Here is an 18,017-nt window from a genome sequence, read left to right on the forward strand (position 1 = left end):
TCATTGACAGGAGAGAACTGAGAAACTCTTTATTTTGGGGACTTAACGCATTCACATCTGGGGATGCAACTCCATCTGGCTGGCTGGGAAGGTGACGCTGTTCTCGTAACACACACACACACACACACACACATATATACACACACGCACACACACACACCCCATGACTGACTAAGAGAACATTGGTGATGAAAGACTGAGTAATACCTAAAATATACTGCCCTTATAAACAGAGATGTGTAGCATCTCTTACCTTTCCACACAGAGCCGAGGGGACCTGCAGCCCCATCTGCAGAATTAGCAGACTCCACTTCTTTCAAGTTGAAGCTGTACTTATCTTTTAAAAGGGATACTTCGGGATTTGGGCATTTTTATGTCGCTGCGTCCAGTATGAGCCAATGCTAACTAGCGTTAATGCAATGACTGAAAGTCTATGGTATCTGCTAGCAATAGTTAGCAATTGCGCTAACGTTAGTTAACAACCTCCTTCAAACTGCAGGCAGAGACATACAAGTGACATCCATGGGTTCATCTCTGGGGAAGTAGACAAAGGGGCCTCATTGCCAAAATCCTGAATTTTCCATTTAAGGCCTTGGCAAACAGTGGGAGAGTATAGATCTACAGATACAGCTGGCAACTCTCACATTCTTATGCCTGAAAAGCTGGCCAACCATGACCGACAAAAGACAGTAACGAGTGGAAGAGGGGTCCCCAAAAGTGTCACAGCAAGCAACTGAAGCAAGTCACTGGGGTGAGGGCCAACTGCTCTCGTTTGTTTTCCGCATTATTATTTTCAAGGGAGGACATCCCCAAAGCAACATATCCAGGCGTGCTTTGACGTGACAACTGTCAACCAAGTGGCCAAACTCTGTCAGCTAGGGGGCCAACAGAGCTAAGTGGGCGGCCGTACCGCCTATATAAAATGGTAGAGGAAAGACTGGTACGTACAGCTAGTTTCAGGGCATAGGAGTGAGAGGTCAGACGACGAAGAGGAGTTCCTCTAACCCCATCATACAGTCTTCACGCTCCACTACAATCCATATGCTCCCTTTACGCATCTCAAGTCTGGCCATGAATTTGACGAAATTCCACTGGAAACAGGAGTAGATAAGAAGACTTACGAGCAGGAGAGCGAGAGAGAGAGAGAAAGAGTGAGAGCGAGAGAGCGAGAGAGAACCCTGTTGGAAGGATACTGGGGTAAATCTAGAAAATGTTGGACCGAGAAAGATACACAACGGCCAAATCGGTTTTTGTTATTTATGTACTTACAGATATAGTAATTAATCAAGTTATTATGCGTTTACTGCTGAGCTGCTAACACAATGCGATTCTCCTCACACACACACACACACGTATCTGCTGCCATAACTTCACAAGCACACACAACTATCCCCGTCTTCCGCCTTGGGACCAACTAAACCGTAGCGCGGACCAAGGAGAAACACAGTTATGTAAATTTTTGATAAGGGTATTGGAACTGAGCCTTCTGCAGACTGGAGACTTTAAGCCCGGGACGAGACAATTTATGTTGACTCCCGCTGTGGAAATCCACAATGCTTGTGTTCATTAAAATGGAATGATGCATGATGGGACAGCAGAACCACTAGCAACTGAAGCAGGAGGAGCTCAGAAATAGACTGCAGCAGCAGAAGTGAGCATTGAGAAGAAGGAGATGGGTCTGTCACCATACTCTGTGTCCTTTCCTCCAATGCAGATAAAGATAAGATAAGAGATAAGGTCAATTTGAGGAAAGGGTCGTGCTGGATTGTTCTGAAATTCAGGAAAGAGCTAAAGCGGGCCCTTTCCAATCACGTTATCTCAAGGTGATCTCGATGGAAATCGACATGACTAGTTTTTGTGCGGGGTCATAAGCTGCCCCTTTAAGGTCTAAATGTTAAATAACAAATATAATGTATAAAAAGGTCAAAGGTCCCTCAACGCATACAACGCATAAATATTCACGTGGGGTAATGAGATTGCATAACTGCTCGCTCAAACAGTACATGAACTCCGGCAACCTCAGTTGAGCCACCTCAGGAGTTGTAGTGATGAGACAAGATAGTAGCTACTAAACAATTGGACACCACGGAATTGGGGAGAAAACGGGGTAAAAAAAAAAAAAAAAAGATTAAGGATTCTGGAGTGTACTGCCTTGCGGGGGTATTAAATACAGTAGCTTCCATGTACTGCTTTTGTGTTTTCCTTGTTTTAGTGTTGGTCAGGACGTGAGCTGGGTGGGCATTCTATGTTGTGTGTCTAGTTTGTCCGTTTCTATGTATGGCCTGATATGGTTCTCAATCAGAGGCAGGTGTTACTCATTGTCTCTGATTGGGAACCATATTTAGGTAGCTTGTTTTGTGTCGGGGGTTGTGGGTGGTTGTTTCCTGTCTGTGTTCTCTGCACCAGATAGGACTGTTTTGTGTTGGGGTTTGTGGCTGGTTGTTTCCTGTCTTTGTGTTCTCTGCACCAGATAGGACTGTTTTGTGTTGTGTTTTGATGGGTGGTTGTTTCCTGTCTTTGTGTTCTCTGCACCAGATAGGACTGTTTTGTGTTGGGGTTTGTGGGTGGTTGTTTCCTGTCTTTGTGTTCTCTGCACCAGATAGGACTGTTTTGTGTTGGGGGTTTGTGGGTGGTTGTTTCCTGTCTTTGTGTTCTCTGCACCAGATAGGACTGTTTTGTGTCGGGGTTTGTGGGTGGTTGTTTCCTGTCTTTGTGTTCTCTGCACCAGAGGACTGTTTTGTGTCGGGGTTTGTGGGTGGTTGTTTCCTGTCTTTGTGTTCTCTGCACCAGATAGGACTTTTGTGTTGGGGGTTTGTGGGTGGTTGTTTCCTGTCTTTGTGTCTCTACACCAGATAGGACTGTTTCGGGTTTTGCCACGTTTGTTATTTTGTATGTGTGTAGTGTTCACGTTATCGTCTTTTATTAAACATGTTGAACACTAACTACGCTGCATTTTGGTCGTCCTCTCCTTCCCAGGAAGAAAACCGTTACAACTGCAGAAATGACGGAATACACTTCTATGGGAGTGAGTGTTTTACTTTTTTTTTTGAATCATAAAGACAATAGGGAGAACTACTCTGAAGAGAACCTCAACCTTTCAGAGAGAAACATATTTAAGTCTGTCATAACAAAAGAGGCGATTACATTTCTACTTCATTTTAATGCATGCATATAGAATGCAAATGAGTTGCTAATGAGGTTGGGTTCGAGACGGGTTTTCTAAAATGTGGTGGATTTATTTTTTTCTGCAGCAGGGCTTATACGTAGAATGGTACTGTGGTTGAGGAGTCGGTCAGGAGCCATTGTAATCATTGGTCTTTCAGGAGGATCCCACAAGTGGAGAGGGCCGGAGACAGAAGAATATGCATGGTCTCATTACATTCAGCGTTGATTACATCCTTGGAAAAGGTGTGGTACAAAAATAGCAGAGGGCGAGTTGAATCCTCAGACAGATGCTCAGGGGGGAGAGAGAGCGTGCGCGAGAGAAAGAAAAATAGTGAGAGAGAAAGAAAGAAATAAAGAGAATGAGAGCGAGAAAGAGAAAGAGATGCTCAGGGAGAGAGACACAAGATAGAAGGGTAGGCTACAGGGTAGATAGGAATCCTCAGACAGATGCTCAATGAGAGAGAGACAGCGAGAGGGTTAGGCTACAGGGTTGGCTTCACCAGGCTTCGTCAGCCTCCCCTTTGTGGAGGCACTCCTACAACCTCACTGTTGTTGCATGGAGCCAACCAACCGGCAGCTTATCTATTACCCAATGACAACAGCGTCCAAGTCTCACCTTGCCAACCCCAGCTGCTGGTGGATAATACCTTAATTTGAGGTATTATACCTTCCTAATCTGGATCAATGGAACAAACAGCAAATTGAGCAAAAATAAATGATGCCCCTAAACAATGGTGACATTCTATCAGGAAAGCCAAGCTGGGCGTAGGTCTGGCCTAAACCATCCTTAGCTATACCAGAAAGGATTTGATAGGTATAAGCAATATGCTGAACGTCCTTCCAAGCCTATCAGGGGTTCGATACTACAACCAAAACAGTTGCATTTTTAGTTCACAATAACCTTATTTGAAATGTTTACCATCATGATTTATTTAAAAAGCAGTAAAATGTAATTAACCAAAATAAAGCAACTTTCTGTAGAGGCAAATATGGCCCAAGACAGGAGAGGTTTAAGGAAACTCTCCAGGCCAGTCAATCATCCCCGTCAGTGGGCAGCTTAGGCCAGTGGAAAAATATTGTAATAATTCTATTTTCAAATCTAGGCCAGTGGTCATCAACCGGGTTGATCAAAAACAACAACTATAAAAGCCTTGCGTTTCTATTTGTTTTTATTCATCTCGTGCTGTTGGTGGTAGGTACACCCGTTTCAGCTGCCCTGCTCGCTAAGTAGGTGAATTGTTCCCATTCTGAAGGTACAAAAACCACCTTCCCGGCGGTCCCGGAAAGCAAATCAAGTGCTCAATTGGAGGTGTACCTGTGGATGCATTTCAAGGCCTACCTTCAAACTCAGTGCCTCTTCGCTTGACATCATGTGAAAATCAAAAGAAATATGTCAAGACCTCAGAAAAACAATTGTAGATGGCAGCATGTGGAAGGAAAATTATGTGGATATATTGAAGCAACATCTCAAGACATAAGTCAGGAATTTAAATCTTGGTCACAAACCAGCTCTGTCAGGAGGAATGGGCCAAAATTCATGTGGAAGGCTACCTGAAACATTTGACCCAAGTGAAACAATTTAAAGGCAATTCTACCAAATACTAATTGAGTGTATGTAAACTTCGGACCCAAAAACTGAAAAAAATCAATCACTCGACTATTATTCTGACATTTCACATTCTTAAAATAAAGTGGTGAACCTAACTGACTTAAGACAGGGAATTGTTACTAGGATTAAATGTCAGGAATAGTCTGGAATAGTGAAACTGAGTTTAAATGTATTTGGCTAAGGTGTATGTAAACTTCCGACTTCAACTGCATGTCTATCACTTTGTGTAGCCGTTAGCGATGCTAATGATAGACTAACCATTTTAGGGTAGATGGAAAGGTAATGAAAAGTGCCTGGCAGAAACATGATTATTTGCGTCCCTCCAGTTTTTTGGAAAACTCCATCACAGGTGCGCTACAGAAACACCGCTAACCAAACAACTGTCTGTCCGGTGCGCACCGGAATTACAAGGGTAAAATACATTTCTCAAATTTATCCCAGCCCCCCAAAAAATGGTCCCCTGACGTGGTTTAGTTTAGAGTATTTATTAGTCACATGCACAGGGTCACAGATGTAGTTGCGAAGTACAGTGAAATTCTTAAGGTACGAGCTCCAGTGCAGGTCAAGAGGAGTGAATGGGACAATAATATATCTGGTACATATTTACAACTGTAAATAAGCTTTGTTGTGGACTTAACATCAAATTGTGTTTGTTTTTCTATTAAAAAAAGTGATTGAGAGTGAAAACCTTAACTGGGGGAAATCAGTCCTCCCCGTTTCTTTTTTCTCCGTGATATCATTTTGGTATTATTTTAACAGTCTATTTTCTTTGCTGTTCCAGTAACTATATCTAAATCAAATGTAAGAACACAAGGGCTTGCTAATTTAAAAGATGGCTAGTTATTATTTGCCTGGTTCTTTATGAAATGCAGGCACATTACGGGACATAGGCAGGGCCATTATCAATTATTTAAAAAATATATATTTTTGGGCGACCAAATCATGTGCTGGTGCCACAAACTGAAACAGTTGGTAACACCAATGCCACCAGTGTAAAAAGTCAGTGTAGAATCCTGCTTTCAGAGAGCAAGGTGCTGCTAATAACACATTGCTCATCCCTTTCAATCCTTTCAGATCTCCGTGAAGTGCTTTAGAGATTAGGGTTGTTACTGGACCGGGCCATAGTGTCAGACAGTGTTGTCATCAACGGTTGTCTTACCTGTGGTGTCCTGTGTATTTGGCCCCTTTGATGTGGCCCACGCCCCTGCAGCCCGGGGTGGGACACACTCCCTGGGTCACGGAGCTCTTAAGGTCAGAAGATCCTGCATGTGCTGCATGGGGACGAAAACAAAACCAACAATCACAAGCCTTGCTTCATTTGAGGATAATGCTCAATTGTTTTTGGTGTTTGGTATTTTCTTAGGATCCCCATTAACTGTTGTGAAAGCAGCAGCTACTCTTTCTAGGGTCAACACAAAACATGACAACATTAAAAAACAAGAACAGCTCAAGGACAGAACGACATACTGTAGATTTTAAAAAACGGCACACAACCTAAATATCAATACATACACACAACCTATATAGGTCAAATAGGGGAGAGGCGTTGTGAGGTGTTGCTTTATCTGTTTTTTGAAACCAGGTCTGCTGTTCATTTGAGCAATATGAAGTGGAAGGGAGTTTGATGCAATAATGGCTCTATATAATACTGTACGTTTTCTTGAATTTGGGGACTGTGAAAAGACCCCTGGTGGTATGTCTGGTTGGGTAAGTGTGAAAATGTCAGATCTGTGCGTAAGTTGGAATTTTCAACACTTTCATGTTTCTGATATTAAAGAAGAAGTGATGCAGTCAGTCTCTCCTCAACTCTTAGCCAAGAGAGACTGGCAAATAATCTGTATTAGCCCTCTGATTACAATGAAGAGCAAGATGTGCCGCACTGTTCTGGGCCAGCTACAGCTCACTAGGTCTTTCTTTGCAGCACTTGACCACATGGCTGGACAATAATCAAGATAAGACAAAACCAGACCCTGCAGGACTTGATTTTTGGAGTGTGGTGTTATAAAAGCAGAACATCTCTTTATTACAGACAGACCTCTCCCCAGCTTTACCTGTCAGCATCCACAGCTAATGATGCCACTGAATCTATAAGTTTTGACCATGACAGTTCACAATCTAAGGTAACGCCAAGTCATTTAGTCCCCTCAACTTGTTCAACAGCCACACCATTCATTACCCGATTCAGCTGAGGTCTAGAACTTCGGGAATGATTTGCACCAAATACAATGTTCTTAGTTTTAGAGATGTTCAGGACCAGTTTTATTACTGGCCACCCATTCCAAAACTGACTGGAACTCTTTGTTAAGGGTTTCAGTGGCATCATTAGCTGTGGATGCTGACAGGTATATGGTTGAATCATCAGCATAAATGGATACACAGGCTTTGTTTAATGCCAGTTGCCTGTCATTGGTCAAAATAGAAAAGAGGGCCTAGAGCGCTATCCTGCGGTACACCACACTTCACATTTTTGACATTAGAGAAGCTTCCATTAAAGAAAGATAGATAGCTCTGAATCCACGATATGGCAGAAGTTGAAAAGCCATAACACATACGTTTTATCAACAACAGGTTATGGTCAATAATTTAAAATGCTGCACTGAAATCTAACAGTACAGCTCCCACTATCTTCTTATTATCAATTTCCTTCAACCAATCATCAGTCATTTGTGTCAGTGCAGTACATGTTGAGCACCCTTCTCTATAAGCATGCTGAAAGTCTGTTGTCAATTTGTTTACAGAGAAATAGCATTGTATTTGGTAAAATACCATTATATCCAACAGTTTGCTTTGGCTTTAGAGTCAGCAACCATCTTCAGTAGCTTTCCATCTAAGTTGTCAATGCCAGGAGGTTTGTCATTATTGATCAATAACAATAATCATTCCACCTCTCCCACACCAACTTTACAAAATTCTAACTTAGTGCTTTTTTTCCCCATCATTAGTTTTTTTATGCATGAATACGATAGCTCACTGTCCGTTGTTGGCATTTGTTGCCTAAGTTTTCCCATTTTGCCAATGAAGTAATCATTCAAATAATTTAACATCAAATGGTTTTGTGATGAATAAGCCATCTGATTCAATGAAAAGATGGAGTTTAAAATGGTCTTTCTGCCAATAATTTCATTTAAAAGTAGTCCAAAGTTTTTTTCCATAATTCGTTCTATCATTGATCTTGGATTCATAATACATTTTCATTGTTTGATTTAGCCAATAGGCAAGTAGTAGGTTAACTTGTATCAGCAACTGCAGTCAGTGGTACAGGTATCAGTGGTACATGTAACCCATGAGTGATGAGTAACTAAAACTGAGTTACAATGCATGGAAAAGGCCTTACACAGGGTTAACTGGGGAAGACCAATACATACCAATACATAGTTTGTGTGTCAGGGTAGACAAATAGCCCTTATGGCTTTGCTTATGTGGTAGATTTTCAAAATGAAGAGATTAAGACCTCTAGAGTGACATCCAAAATGTATTTTGCCATAATACATCACCCACCAAACTTTTACCACAAACCAAAATAAGATCTACGGTATTCAAGTCAGGTTTATGGCCTGTATTGCTGTTGCCAAGATTAAACAACTTATTTCTCCCCGACATACTCATGTACACACAGACACATTTCATTGGTCGTCCCAGACGTGTTAACCCAAAGGGGGAAGTGAAGTGATTTGTTACAGTCTCTGAAGGAGATGAGTCCTCCACTTCGAATAAGATTAGACTTGTGTTTCTTATTTCTAAACTTGTTTTCCGTTGCAGTCATTTATATTCTACCCCTAAAAACAATTGGTCAGCGGTAAAACGTCAAGAAAAACTAATCACGGCCAACATTGAAAGAGAAAAACAGATGGCATTCTTTGAAGATCAAGACATTTTCAAGGTCAAGACATTTCATGCACTGTGGCAACCTGTCAATCACAACGAAGGACTACTTGGAAATGGAAAAAAAAGTTTGTTTTGGGGCTGTATATGAAGATTTGTAGCGCACTACAAATCCCTGTGCCATAGAAAATACTTTGCACCATTCTATCAGCTGTGCTCTAATGTCAGTGAGATTTACCTCTGAAAGGGACAGGGTCAATACATGGGCTATGGAATGGTCCTTGAGAAGAATGGAGTCTACTGGTTTGTGTGTAGGTGAGGGTGTTGGAACGGTTAGTGAAGAACGCACACTCGCAGATGTGCGCACACACACACAGAGAAAAACACAAGCTCATGCATGCACTGACGCGCACACACACACACACGCATGCACACACACAAAGGGGTTGTGAACTCACAGGGGGGGGGTTCCAGGGGGTGACCTGTCCGGGCACACCAGCCCACAGGGTGAAGGTCCGGCAGGTCAGAGTCCACCCAGAAGTCAAACTTCTCATGCCAGCCATCAAAATGGATCTGATTGATACAGAGAGAGAGACACCCACACATACACACACACACACACACAGAGAGAGCGAGACACAGACAAAGACCGAGAGAAAGAGAGAAATTGATACACACAGAGAGAGAAACAAACAACCACATTAGTATATCATTGTTCTTCATAAAGTGTGCTGTGATCATGTAGAGTAAAATGAAATTTGTATTGAATAAACTTGAAATATTTAAAGACCGAAGTAAACAAAAATTTTAGAACATCAAGTTTAATGATCATAGAGCTGGTTCAAAATACAGTACCTGCTCCTAGTAGAGGACTCTTTGAAACTACAATGGAATATATATATATATATATATATATATATATATATATATATATATATATATATATATATATTTTCAGCTTTATTTAACCAGGTAGGCAAATTGAGAACAAGTGCTCATTTACAACTGCGACCTGCCCAAGATAATGCAAAGCAGTTCGACACATACAACAACAGGGTTACACATGGAGTAAAACAAACATACAGTCAATAATACAGTAGAAAAATAAGTCTATACACAATGTGAGCAAATGACGTGAGATAAGGGAGGTAAAGGCAAAAAAAGGGTAGTAAAATTAAAGTAAATACAATATAGCAAGTAAAACACTGGAACGGTAGATTTGCAGTGGAAGAATGTGCAAAGTAGAGAGATAATTGGGTGCAAAGGAGCAAAATAAATAAATAAATAAATAAATACAGTAGGGGAAGAGGTAGTTGTTTTGGCTAAATTATAGATGGGTTATGTACAGGTGCAGTAATCTGTGAGCTGCTCTGACAACTGGTGCTTAAAGCTAGTGAGGGAGATAAGTGTTTCCAGTTTCAGAGATTTTTGTAGTTCGTTCCAGTCATTGGCAGCAGAGAACTGGAAGGAGAGGCGACCAAAGGAAGAATTGGTTTTGGGGGTGAGCAGAGAGATATACCTGCTGGAGCGAGTGCTACAGGTGGGTGCTGCTATGGTGACCAGCGAGCTGAGATAAGGGGGGACTTTACCTAGCAGGGTCTTGTAGATGATCTGGGGCCAGTGGGTTTGGCGACGAGTATGAAGCGAGGGCCAGCCAACGAGAGCATACAGGTCGCAGTGGTGGGTAGTATAAGGGGCTTTGGTGACAAAACGGATGGCACTGTGATAGACTGCATCCAATTTATTGAGTAGGGTATTGGAGGCTATTTTGTAAATGACATCGCCGAAGTCGAGGACCGGTAGGATGGTCAGTTTTACAAGGGTATGTTTGGCAGCATGAGTGAAGGATGCTTTGTTGCGAAATAGGAAGCCAATTCTAGATTTAACTTTGGATTGAAGATGTTGGATGTGAGTCTGGAAGGAGAGTTTACAGTCTAACCAGACACCTCGGTATTTGTAGTTGTCCACATATTCTAAGTCAGAACCGTCCAGTGTAGTGATGTTGGACGGGAGGGCAGGTAGCGATTGGTTGAAGAGCATGCATTTAGTTTTACGTGTATTTAAGAGCAATTGGAGGCCACGGAAGGAGAGTTGTATGGCATTGAAGCTCGTCTGGAGGGTTGTTAACACAGTGTCCAAAGAAGGGCCAGAAGTATACAGAATGGTGTCGTCTGCGTAGAGGTGGATCAGAGACTCACCAGCAGCAAGAGCGACATCATTGATGTATACAGAGAAGGGAGTCGATCCAAGAATTGAACCCTCTGGCACCCCCATAGAGACGGCCAGAAGCTCGGACAACAGGCCCTCCGATTTGACACACTGAACTCTATCAGAGAAGTAGTTGGTGAACCAGGCGAGGCAATCATTTGAGAAACCAAGGCTATCGAGTCTGCCGATGAGGATGTGGTGATTGACAGAGTCGAAAGCCTTGGCCAGGTCAATGAATACGGCTGCACAGTATTGTTTCTTATCGATGGAGGTTATGATATCGTTTAGGACCTTGAGCGTCATTGAGGTGCATCCCTGACCAGCTCTGAAACCAGATTGCATCGCGGAGAAGGTATGGTGGGATTCGAAATGGTCGGTAATCTGTTTGTTGACTTGGCTTTCGAAGACCTTAGAAAGGCAGGGTAGGATAGATATAGGTCTGTAGCAGTTTGGGTCAATTGTGTGTCCCCCTTTGAAGAGGGGGATGATCGCAACTGCTTTCCAATTTTGGGGAATCTCAGACGACATGAAAGACTGGTTGAACAGGCTAGTAATAGGAGTTGCAATAATTTTGACAGATCATTTTAGAAAGAAAGGGTCCAGATTGTCTAGCCCGGCTGATTTTGTAGGGGTCCAGATTTTGCAGCTCTTTCAGAACATCAACTGATTGGATTTGGGAGAAGGAGAAATGGGGAAGGCTTGGGCGAGTTGCTGTGGGGGGTGCAGTGCTGTTGACCGGGGTAGGGGTAGCCAGGTGGTAAGCATGGCCAGCTGTAGAAAAATGCTTATTGAAATTATCAATTATAGTGGATTTATCAGTGGTGACAGTGTTTCCTATGCTCAGTGCAGTGAGCAGCTGGGAGGTGGTGTTCTTATTCTCCATGGACTTTACAATGTCCCAGAACCTTTTTGAGTTTGTGTTGCAGGAAGCAAATTTCTGCTTGAAAAAGTTAGCCTTGGCTTTTCTAACTGCCTGTGTATTTTGCTTTCTAGCTTCCCTGAAAAGTTGCATATCACGGGGGCTGTTCAATGCTAATGCAGAACGCCATAGGATGTTTTTGTGTTGGTTAAGGGCAGTCAGATCTGGAGAGAACCAAGTGCTATATCTGTTCCTAGTTCTACATTTCTTGAATGGGGCATGCTTATTTAAGATGGTGAGGAAGGCGTTTAAAAAAAATAACCAGGCATCCTCTACTGACGGGATGAGATCAATATCCTTCCAGGATACCCCGGCCAGGTCGATTAGAAAGGCCTGCTCGCTGAAGTGTTTCAGGGAGTGTTTGACAGTGATGAGTGGAGGTTGTTTGACCGCTGACCCATTACGGATGCAGGCAATGAGGCAGTGATCGCTGAGATCTTGGTTGAAAACAGCAGAGGTGTATTTAGAGGGCAAGTTGGTTAGGATGATATCTATGAGGGTGTCCGTGTTTACGGCTTTAGGGTGGTACCTGGTAGGTTCATTGATAATTTGTGTGAGATTGAGGGCATCAAGCTTAGATTGTAGGATGGCTGGGGTGTTAAGCATGTTCCAGTTTAGGTTGCCTAGCAGCACGAGCTCTGAAGATAGATGGGGGAAAATCAGTTCACATATGGTGTCCAGAGCACAGCTGGGGGCAGAGGGTGGTCTATAGCAGGCGGCAACGGTGAGGGACTTGTTTTTAGAGAGATGGAGATATATATATATATATATATATATATATATATCTATCTCCAACATAAACAACATTATACGCAAACTATACTGAACAAAAATATTAAATGCAACATGTAAAGTGTTGGTCCCATGTTTCATGAGAAAAAAAAAATCCCAGAAATGTTCCATACGCACAAAAACATATTTCTCTCCAATTTTAGCCACAAATTTGTTTACATCCCTGCCAGTGAGCATTTCTCCTTTGCCAAGATAATCCAGCCACCTGACAGGTGTGACATATCAAGAAGCTGATTAAACAGCATGATCATTACGCAGGTGCACCTTGTGCTGCGGACAATAAAAGGCCACTTTAAAACGTGCAATTTGTCTCAAGTTGAGGGAGCGTGCAATTGGCAGGCTGACTGAAGGAATGTCCACCGAAGCTGTTGCCAGAGAATTGAATGTTCTCTAACATAAGACACCTCCAACATCATTTTAGAGAATTACGTCCAGCCGGCTTCACAACCGCAGACCACATGTAAAAAAGCCAGTCCAGGACCTCCACATCCAGGTTCTTCACCTGCAGGATCGTCTGAGACCAGCCACCCGGACAGCTGATGAAACTGAGGAGTATTTATGTCTGTATTCTGATTGGCTGGGCCTTGCTCCCCAGTTGGTGGGCAGGTCTCCCAAGTGGTTGGGCTTATGCACTCCCATGGCCGCACCTTTGACTGATTTCCTTATACGAAATCATCACAAATCAGCCGGTTACATTTCTCCACAAGTAAGTCCCCAATCAATACTTTACATTGCCAGAACGGCACAATAACATCCAGATGAAACGTATTTTGTTCCAGCAATACGGTGCATTAAAACTAAAAGCAGATCTACCTAGGTCGGTGGAGACCCTAGGAACCTGAAGAGTTAACCAATCCTGTGAACGGGTTAGGCAACTCAGGTGCCTATACTTCAAACAGCAAAGTTAGATAAGACTGAAGTTTATGAAATAGGGCCTTGATTACACCTCCTTATTTCAAGATGCATGAATTATACATCATGCTGCTTAAAGCTAATCAATGAATCTTTCTCATTAGCGGGCAAGGGTTCTCATAGTGCTACTTTCAGTGCAATATTAAAGTTTCCACCAAAATCCTAATTTATACTAACACCACCACCACTTCGACTGATGCCTCTCAAAACTCGCCGTGTTTTTAGATTCGTTTCCAAATCTATTAAAACCATGCTGACAAGCTGCAGCTCATAACCATGGTTCAGTGGTCCTATAGTACTGACAAGCTGCAGCTCATAACCATGGTTCAGTGGTGCTATAGTACTGACAAGCTGCAGCTCATAACCATGGTTCAGTGGTGCTATAGTACTGACAAGCTGCAGCTCATAACCATGGTTCAGTGGTGCTATAGTACTGACAAGCTGCAGCTCATAACGATGGTTCAGTGATGCTATAGTACTGACAAGCTGCAGCTCATAACCATGGTTCAGTGATGCTATAGTACTGACAAGCTGCAGCTCATAACCATGGTTCAGTGGTGCTATAGTACTGACAAGCTGCAGCTCATAACCATGGTTCAGTGGTGCTATAGTACTGACAAGCTGCAGCTCATAACCATGGTTCAGTGGTGCTATAGTACTGACAAGCTGCAGCTCATAACCATGGTTCAGTGGTGCTATAGTACTGACAAGCTGCAGCTCATAACCATGGTTCAGTGGTGCTATAGTACTGACAAGCTGCAGCTCATAACCATGGTTCAGTGATGCTATAGTACTGACAAGCTGCAGCTCATAACCATGGTTCAGTGATGCTATAGTACTGACAAGCTGCAGCTCATAACCATGGTTCAGTGGTGCTATAGTACTGACAAGCTGCAGCTCATAACCATGGTTCAGTGGTGCTATAGTACTGACAAGCTGCAGCTCATAACCATGGTTCAGTGGTGCTATAGTACTGACAAGCTGCAGCTCATAACCATGGTTCAGTGGTGCTATAGTACTGACAAGCTGCAGCTCATAACCATGGTTCAGTGGTGCTATAGTACTGACAAGCTGCAGCTCATAACCATGGTTCAGTGGTGCTATAGTACTGACAAGCTGCAGCTCATAACCATGGTTCAGTGGTGCTATAGTACTGACAAGCTGCAGCTCATAACCATGGTTCAGTGATGCTATAGTACTGACAAGCTGCAGCTCATAACCATGGTTCAGTGATGCTATAGTACTGACAAGCTGCAGCTCATAACCATGGTTCAGTGGTGCTATAGTACTGACAAGCTGCAGCTCATAACCATGGTTCAGTGGTGCTATAGTACTGACAAGCTGCAGCTCATAACCATGGTTCAGTGGTGCTATAGTACTGACAAGCTGCAGCTCATAACCATGGTTCAGTGGTGCTATAGTACTGACAAGCTGCAGCTCATAACCATGGTTCAGTGGTTCTATAGTACTGACAAGCTGCAGCTCATAACCATGGTTCAGTGGTGCTATAGTACTGACAAGCTGCAGCTCATAACCATGGTTCAGTGGTGCTATAGTACTGACAAGCTGCAGCTCATAACCATGGTTCAGTGGCGGTATAGTACTGACAAGCTGCAGCTCATAACCATGGTTCAGTGGCGCTATAGTACTGACAAGCTGCAGCTCATAACCATGGTTCAGTGGCGCTATAGTGTTCCACCAGGGAAGTTAGCAGGCTTGACCCGTGTGCTACACAAAGAAATCCTTGTATGTCTAATGTAGCACTAACCACGAATGGATGCCGAGAGGGTTCCGGTGAAGACGGATGTGACGCGATAGGACAAATATGGTGAGAAATAAGACACTCTGCTCTGTCAATCATCAACTGTATAAACACCCAATACACGCATCAGGCATGTGCGCAAACTCATTGGCATGCAGTACAAACACACACAGGGCATGCGCTCTGGCACACACACTACCAAGTCTCAGTACAAGGCTTGTTAGTGGTTTAACAAGAGCAGCACCACCAAGTGGCTTCTGCAGACTCTCCAGCCTGCTCATTTCACAGAGACACAGTCTTGAACAGATGTGGTGTAGGAGCTGCCAGCTCAGTTTCATCTGCCATGTCACTCAGCAGGCCTCCTCACCCCCAATCCCTTACTGCTTTCCACATGCCCTCTTCTCATCCCCTCACCATCGCAATCATCCTTTAAATTTGGTTCACTATCAATCCTTCTCCTCTCACTACATTGTCCTCTCTTACCCCACCTCTTCACCTTCCTCCCCCTCACCTTGACCCTGTAGTCTTCAGTGTCTGAGACGGTGGCCACACGGACCAGCATGGGGTTCCTCCTGTCCACCGTCTCCAGCTTCATGTTCACCGGGAAACTGTGAGGAGCTCTCTGATGGGGAGGAGAAATGAGAAAGTGAGGGGAGCGAGAGAGACATAACGCAGGGGTGGAGATGGAAGACAGGAAAGGGCTGTCAGTCACACTGTACCCAGTTCTCTGAGACAGGAAAGCAGAGCATGCCGAGTGGATGAAAGCAGAGGTGGGACAGGCCCCGTCAGCCAGAAACTCAGCCAGAGGAGAGGATTTGAGGGTGTGAAACTGTGTGGAGCTGTGCCGATGTCATGCAGGGAAGAGGAAGTTGACAGTGGAGATCTTAAGGGCAGAGAGGAAGTCTGAGTTTGACACAGGGAGTTTCTGAATGAGAATGACAGGGGCCGTATCCATAAATCGTCTCAGAGTCTAAAATTGGTCGTAAGTACTGAGAATAGAGACATTTTACACCTACTCTTATATGTAAAAAATAAAAGCTATGCAAGAAACATTTTAGTCATCCGACTAAGTAAACAGATATTTTAGGACACATCAAGAGCTGTCCTAACCAGTTAAGAGTTATGCAAGTATGTTGATAATAGAAAAGGGCATTGAGTCAGTGGTTCATGCGCCACACGTGTCATGAATGTTTTGATATTACTATATGATCAATCTATAAATAATCTACACCTACATGCAACAGCATCTATAAATAATCTACACCCACATGCAACAGTATGTCTGGAGCTTTTGAAAATGATTTCACATGATATGCCCAAATACTTATAACCACAGGCTAAAAAAAAATAATAGTATTTTTTTATTTTATTATTTAATTAACCTAAATCATGTTATTCGAAGTTATCCCTTTGGAGAGCAATATCATGTTGTTAAAAATATGCCTTAATTGGGCATGCCTATAAATTGGTAAATCGAAGCCATCTAGGGCCCACGTTAACTTTGAATGTGTTCAATGAAAATGGACCTTTCAAATGTTTTATACAACATTATCGGCAAGTGATTTGATGCCAACTGTGCCAAAGCAATTTAGAGTTGTTAAAATGGGAGCATCAGAATTGTTAAAAAATATTTAAAAAATGTATGCATGCCAACACGCCAAGAATTAAGAGTAGGCAAAGTGATCATGTCAGGTGAAAATTATATAAATCGTTTTAACATTGCAACATTTCATGTATAGTTACATAACCAACCGCGATGAGGCATCGCCAGCTGTGCATGCTTCGGACAACCACGAAAACAATGTCAATGAGCGTCATCACTATCTTTCCTTTGCGGTACCTCCAAAAGGTTGTGATTACCAGCTGAGATAAACTTATGAGTTTATTTTTTTGAGATGCTTTGTGGATACGGGCCCAGGTCTGGAAAAGTGACAAGCCGATGTCAAACTGAGGAAAACATGACTTGAGTCATTATTGTGAAAAGGAACCTAACCACAACCGTTATTAAACTGCCTTCAATTTCAATTGTTTGTAGGAGTTTTTTCAGACAATAAAGGATATCATTATGAAACACTAAAGAAGCCGTTAGATTGCAGCAGAGACTTGGAACAACAATGGTGCCGCGTGACTCTCTCTCTCTCTCTCACACACACACACACACAGCGCTGTCTGATACAAAGCTAGCCAGCTGTTCTGTGCCTAGCGCTTACTGCTTACCATACAGAAAGCCTGGCTTGGAACTGCCGTGGAACCATTGTCTTCTAAGTACTCCTCCCACAGGAAATGTTCTGGATTGGGGTGTCCTTGAACATAATCCAAAACACAATCCGATTAAAACACGGTGAATCGCGCACGCACATGCACACACAAACAACTTCAAACTGGGACCATAAACGCCATTACAAACGAATTAAAAAGACAAATGAGCTTGAAAACTTAGAATGTGACACACAAACACACACAATCCCCGAGCTGACATGGTACAAATATGCCGTTCTGCCCCTGAACAAGGCAGTTAACCCACTGTTCCTAGGCCATCATTGTAAATAAGAATTTGTTCTTAACTGATTTGCCTAGTTAAATAAAAAGTTGTTTTTTTTTTATTTAAAAAACATATCGCCTGGTTGCGGAGGGAAATTATGTTTAGCTAGCGGAGGTTGAGTTGTGGGAGGCTGCCATTAGTAAGTGATTAGTTCTACTGGCCACTGCCTCAGTAGTTCTTGTTAAATCTGCCAAATACAGGAGAGGAAAACTAGATTCCATTCTAGTAAAACATCAAGAGAAAATGCATGGGTGCATCTCAATAGACTAAAAGTGGCCTCCTGCTA

The 18,017-nt window shown here is 42.9% G+C and overlaps 1 protein-coding gene across 10 annotated transcripts in view; it reads right to left on the bottom strand.

The window, feature by feature from the left end:
* Positions 1–18,017, bottom strand: part of LOC110535260 (lethal(3)malignant brain tumor-like protein 4) — a 123,451-nt gene that overhangs the window by 60,040 nt on the left and 45,394 nt on the right. For 9 of the 10 annotated variants that reach the window (XR_005034557.1, XR_005034556.1, XM_036934847.1 and 6 more), the window contains 4 exons: positions 17,407–17,492; positions 15,701–15,811; positions 9,055–9,169; positions 5,934–6,045 (listed from right to left, as the gene is read on the bottom strand). Coding sequence is in view for 8 of the 10 variants with exons in the window: in XM_036934847.1 (XP_036790742.1) it covers positions 5,934–6,045; positions 9,055–9,169; positions 15,701–15,811; positions 17,407–17,492 (424 nt within the window). In the remaining 2 variants the exon portion in view is untranslated. The remainder of the gene's footprint in view (positions 1–5,933; positions 6,046–9,054; positions 9,170–15,700; positions 15,812–17,406; positions 17,493–18,017) is intronic. The other variant, XM_036934846.1, reaches the window with a different exon arrangement.

This window comes from Oncorhynchus mykiss, chromosome 11 (assembly GCF_013265735.2).
Source record: "Oncorhynchus mykiss isolate Arlee chromosome 11, USDA_OmykA_1.1, whole genome shotgun sequence".
NCBI lineage: Eukaryota > Metazoa > Chordata > Actinopteri > Salmoniformes > Salmonidae > Oncorhynchus > Oncorhynchus mykiss.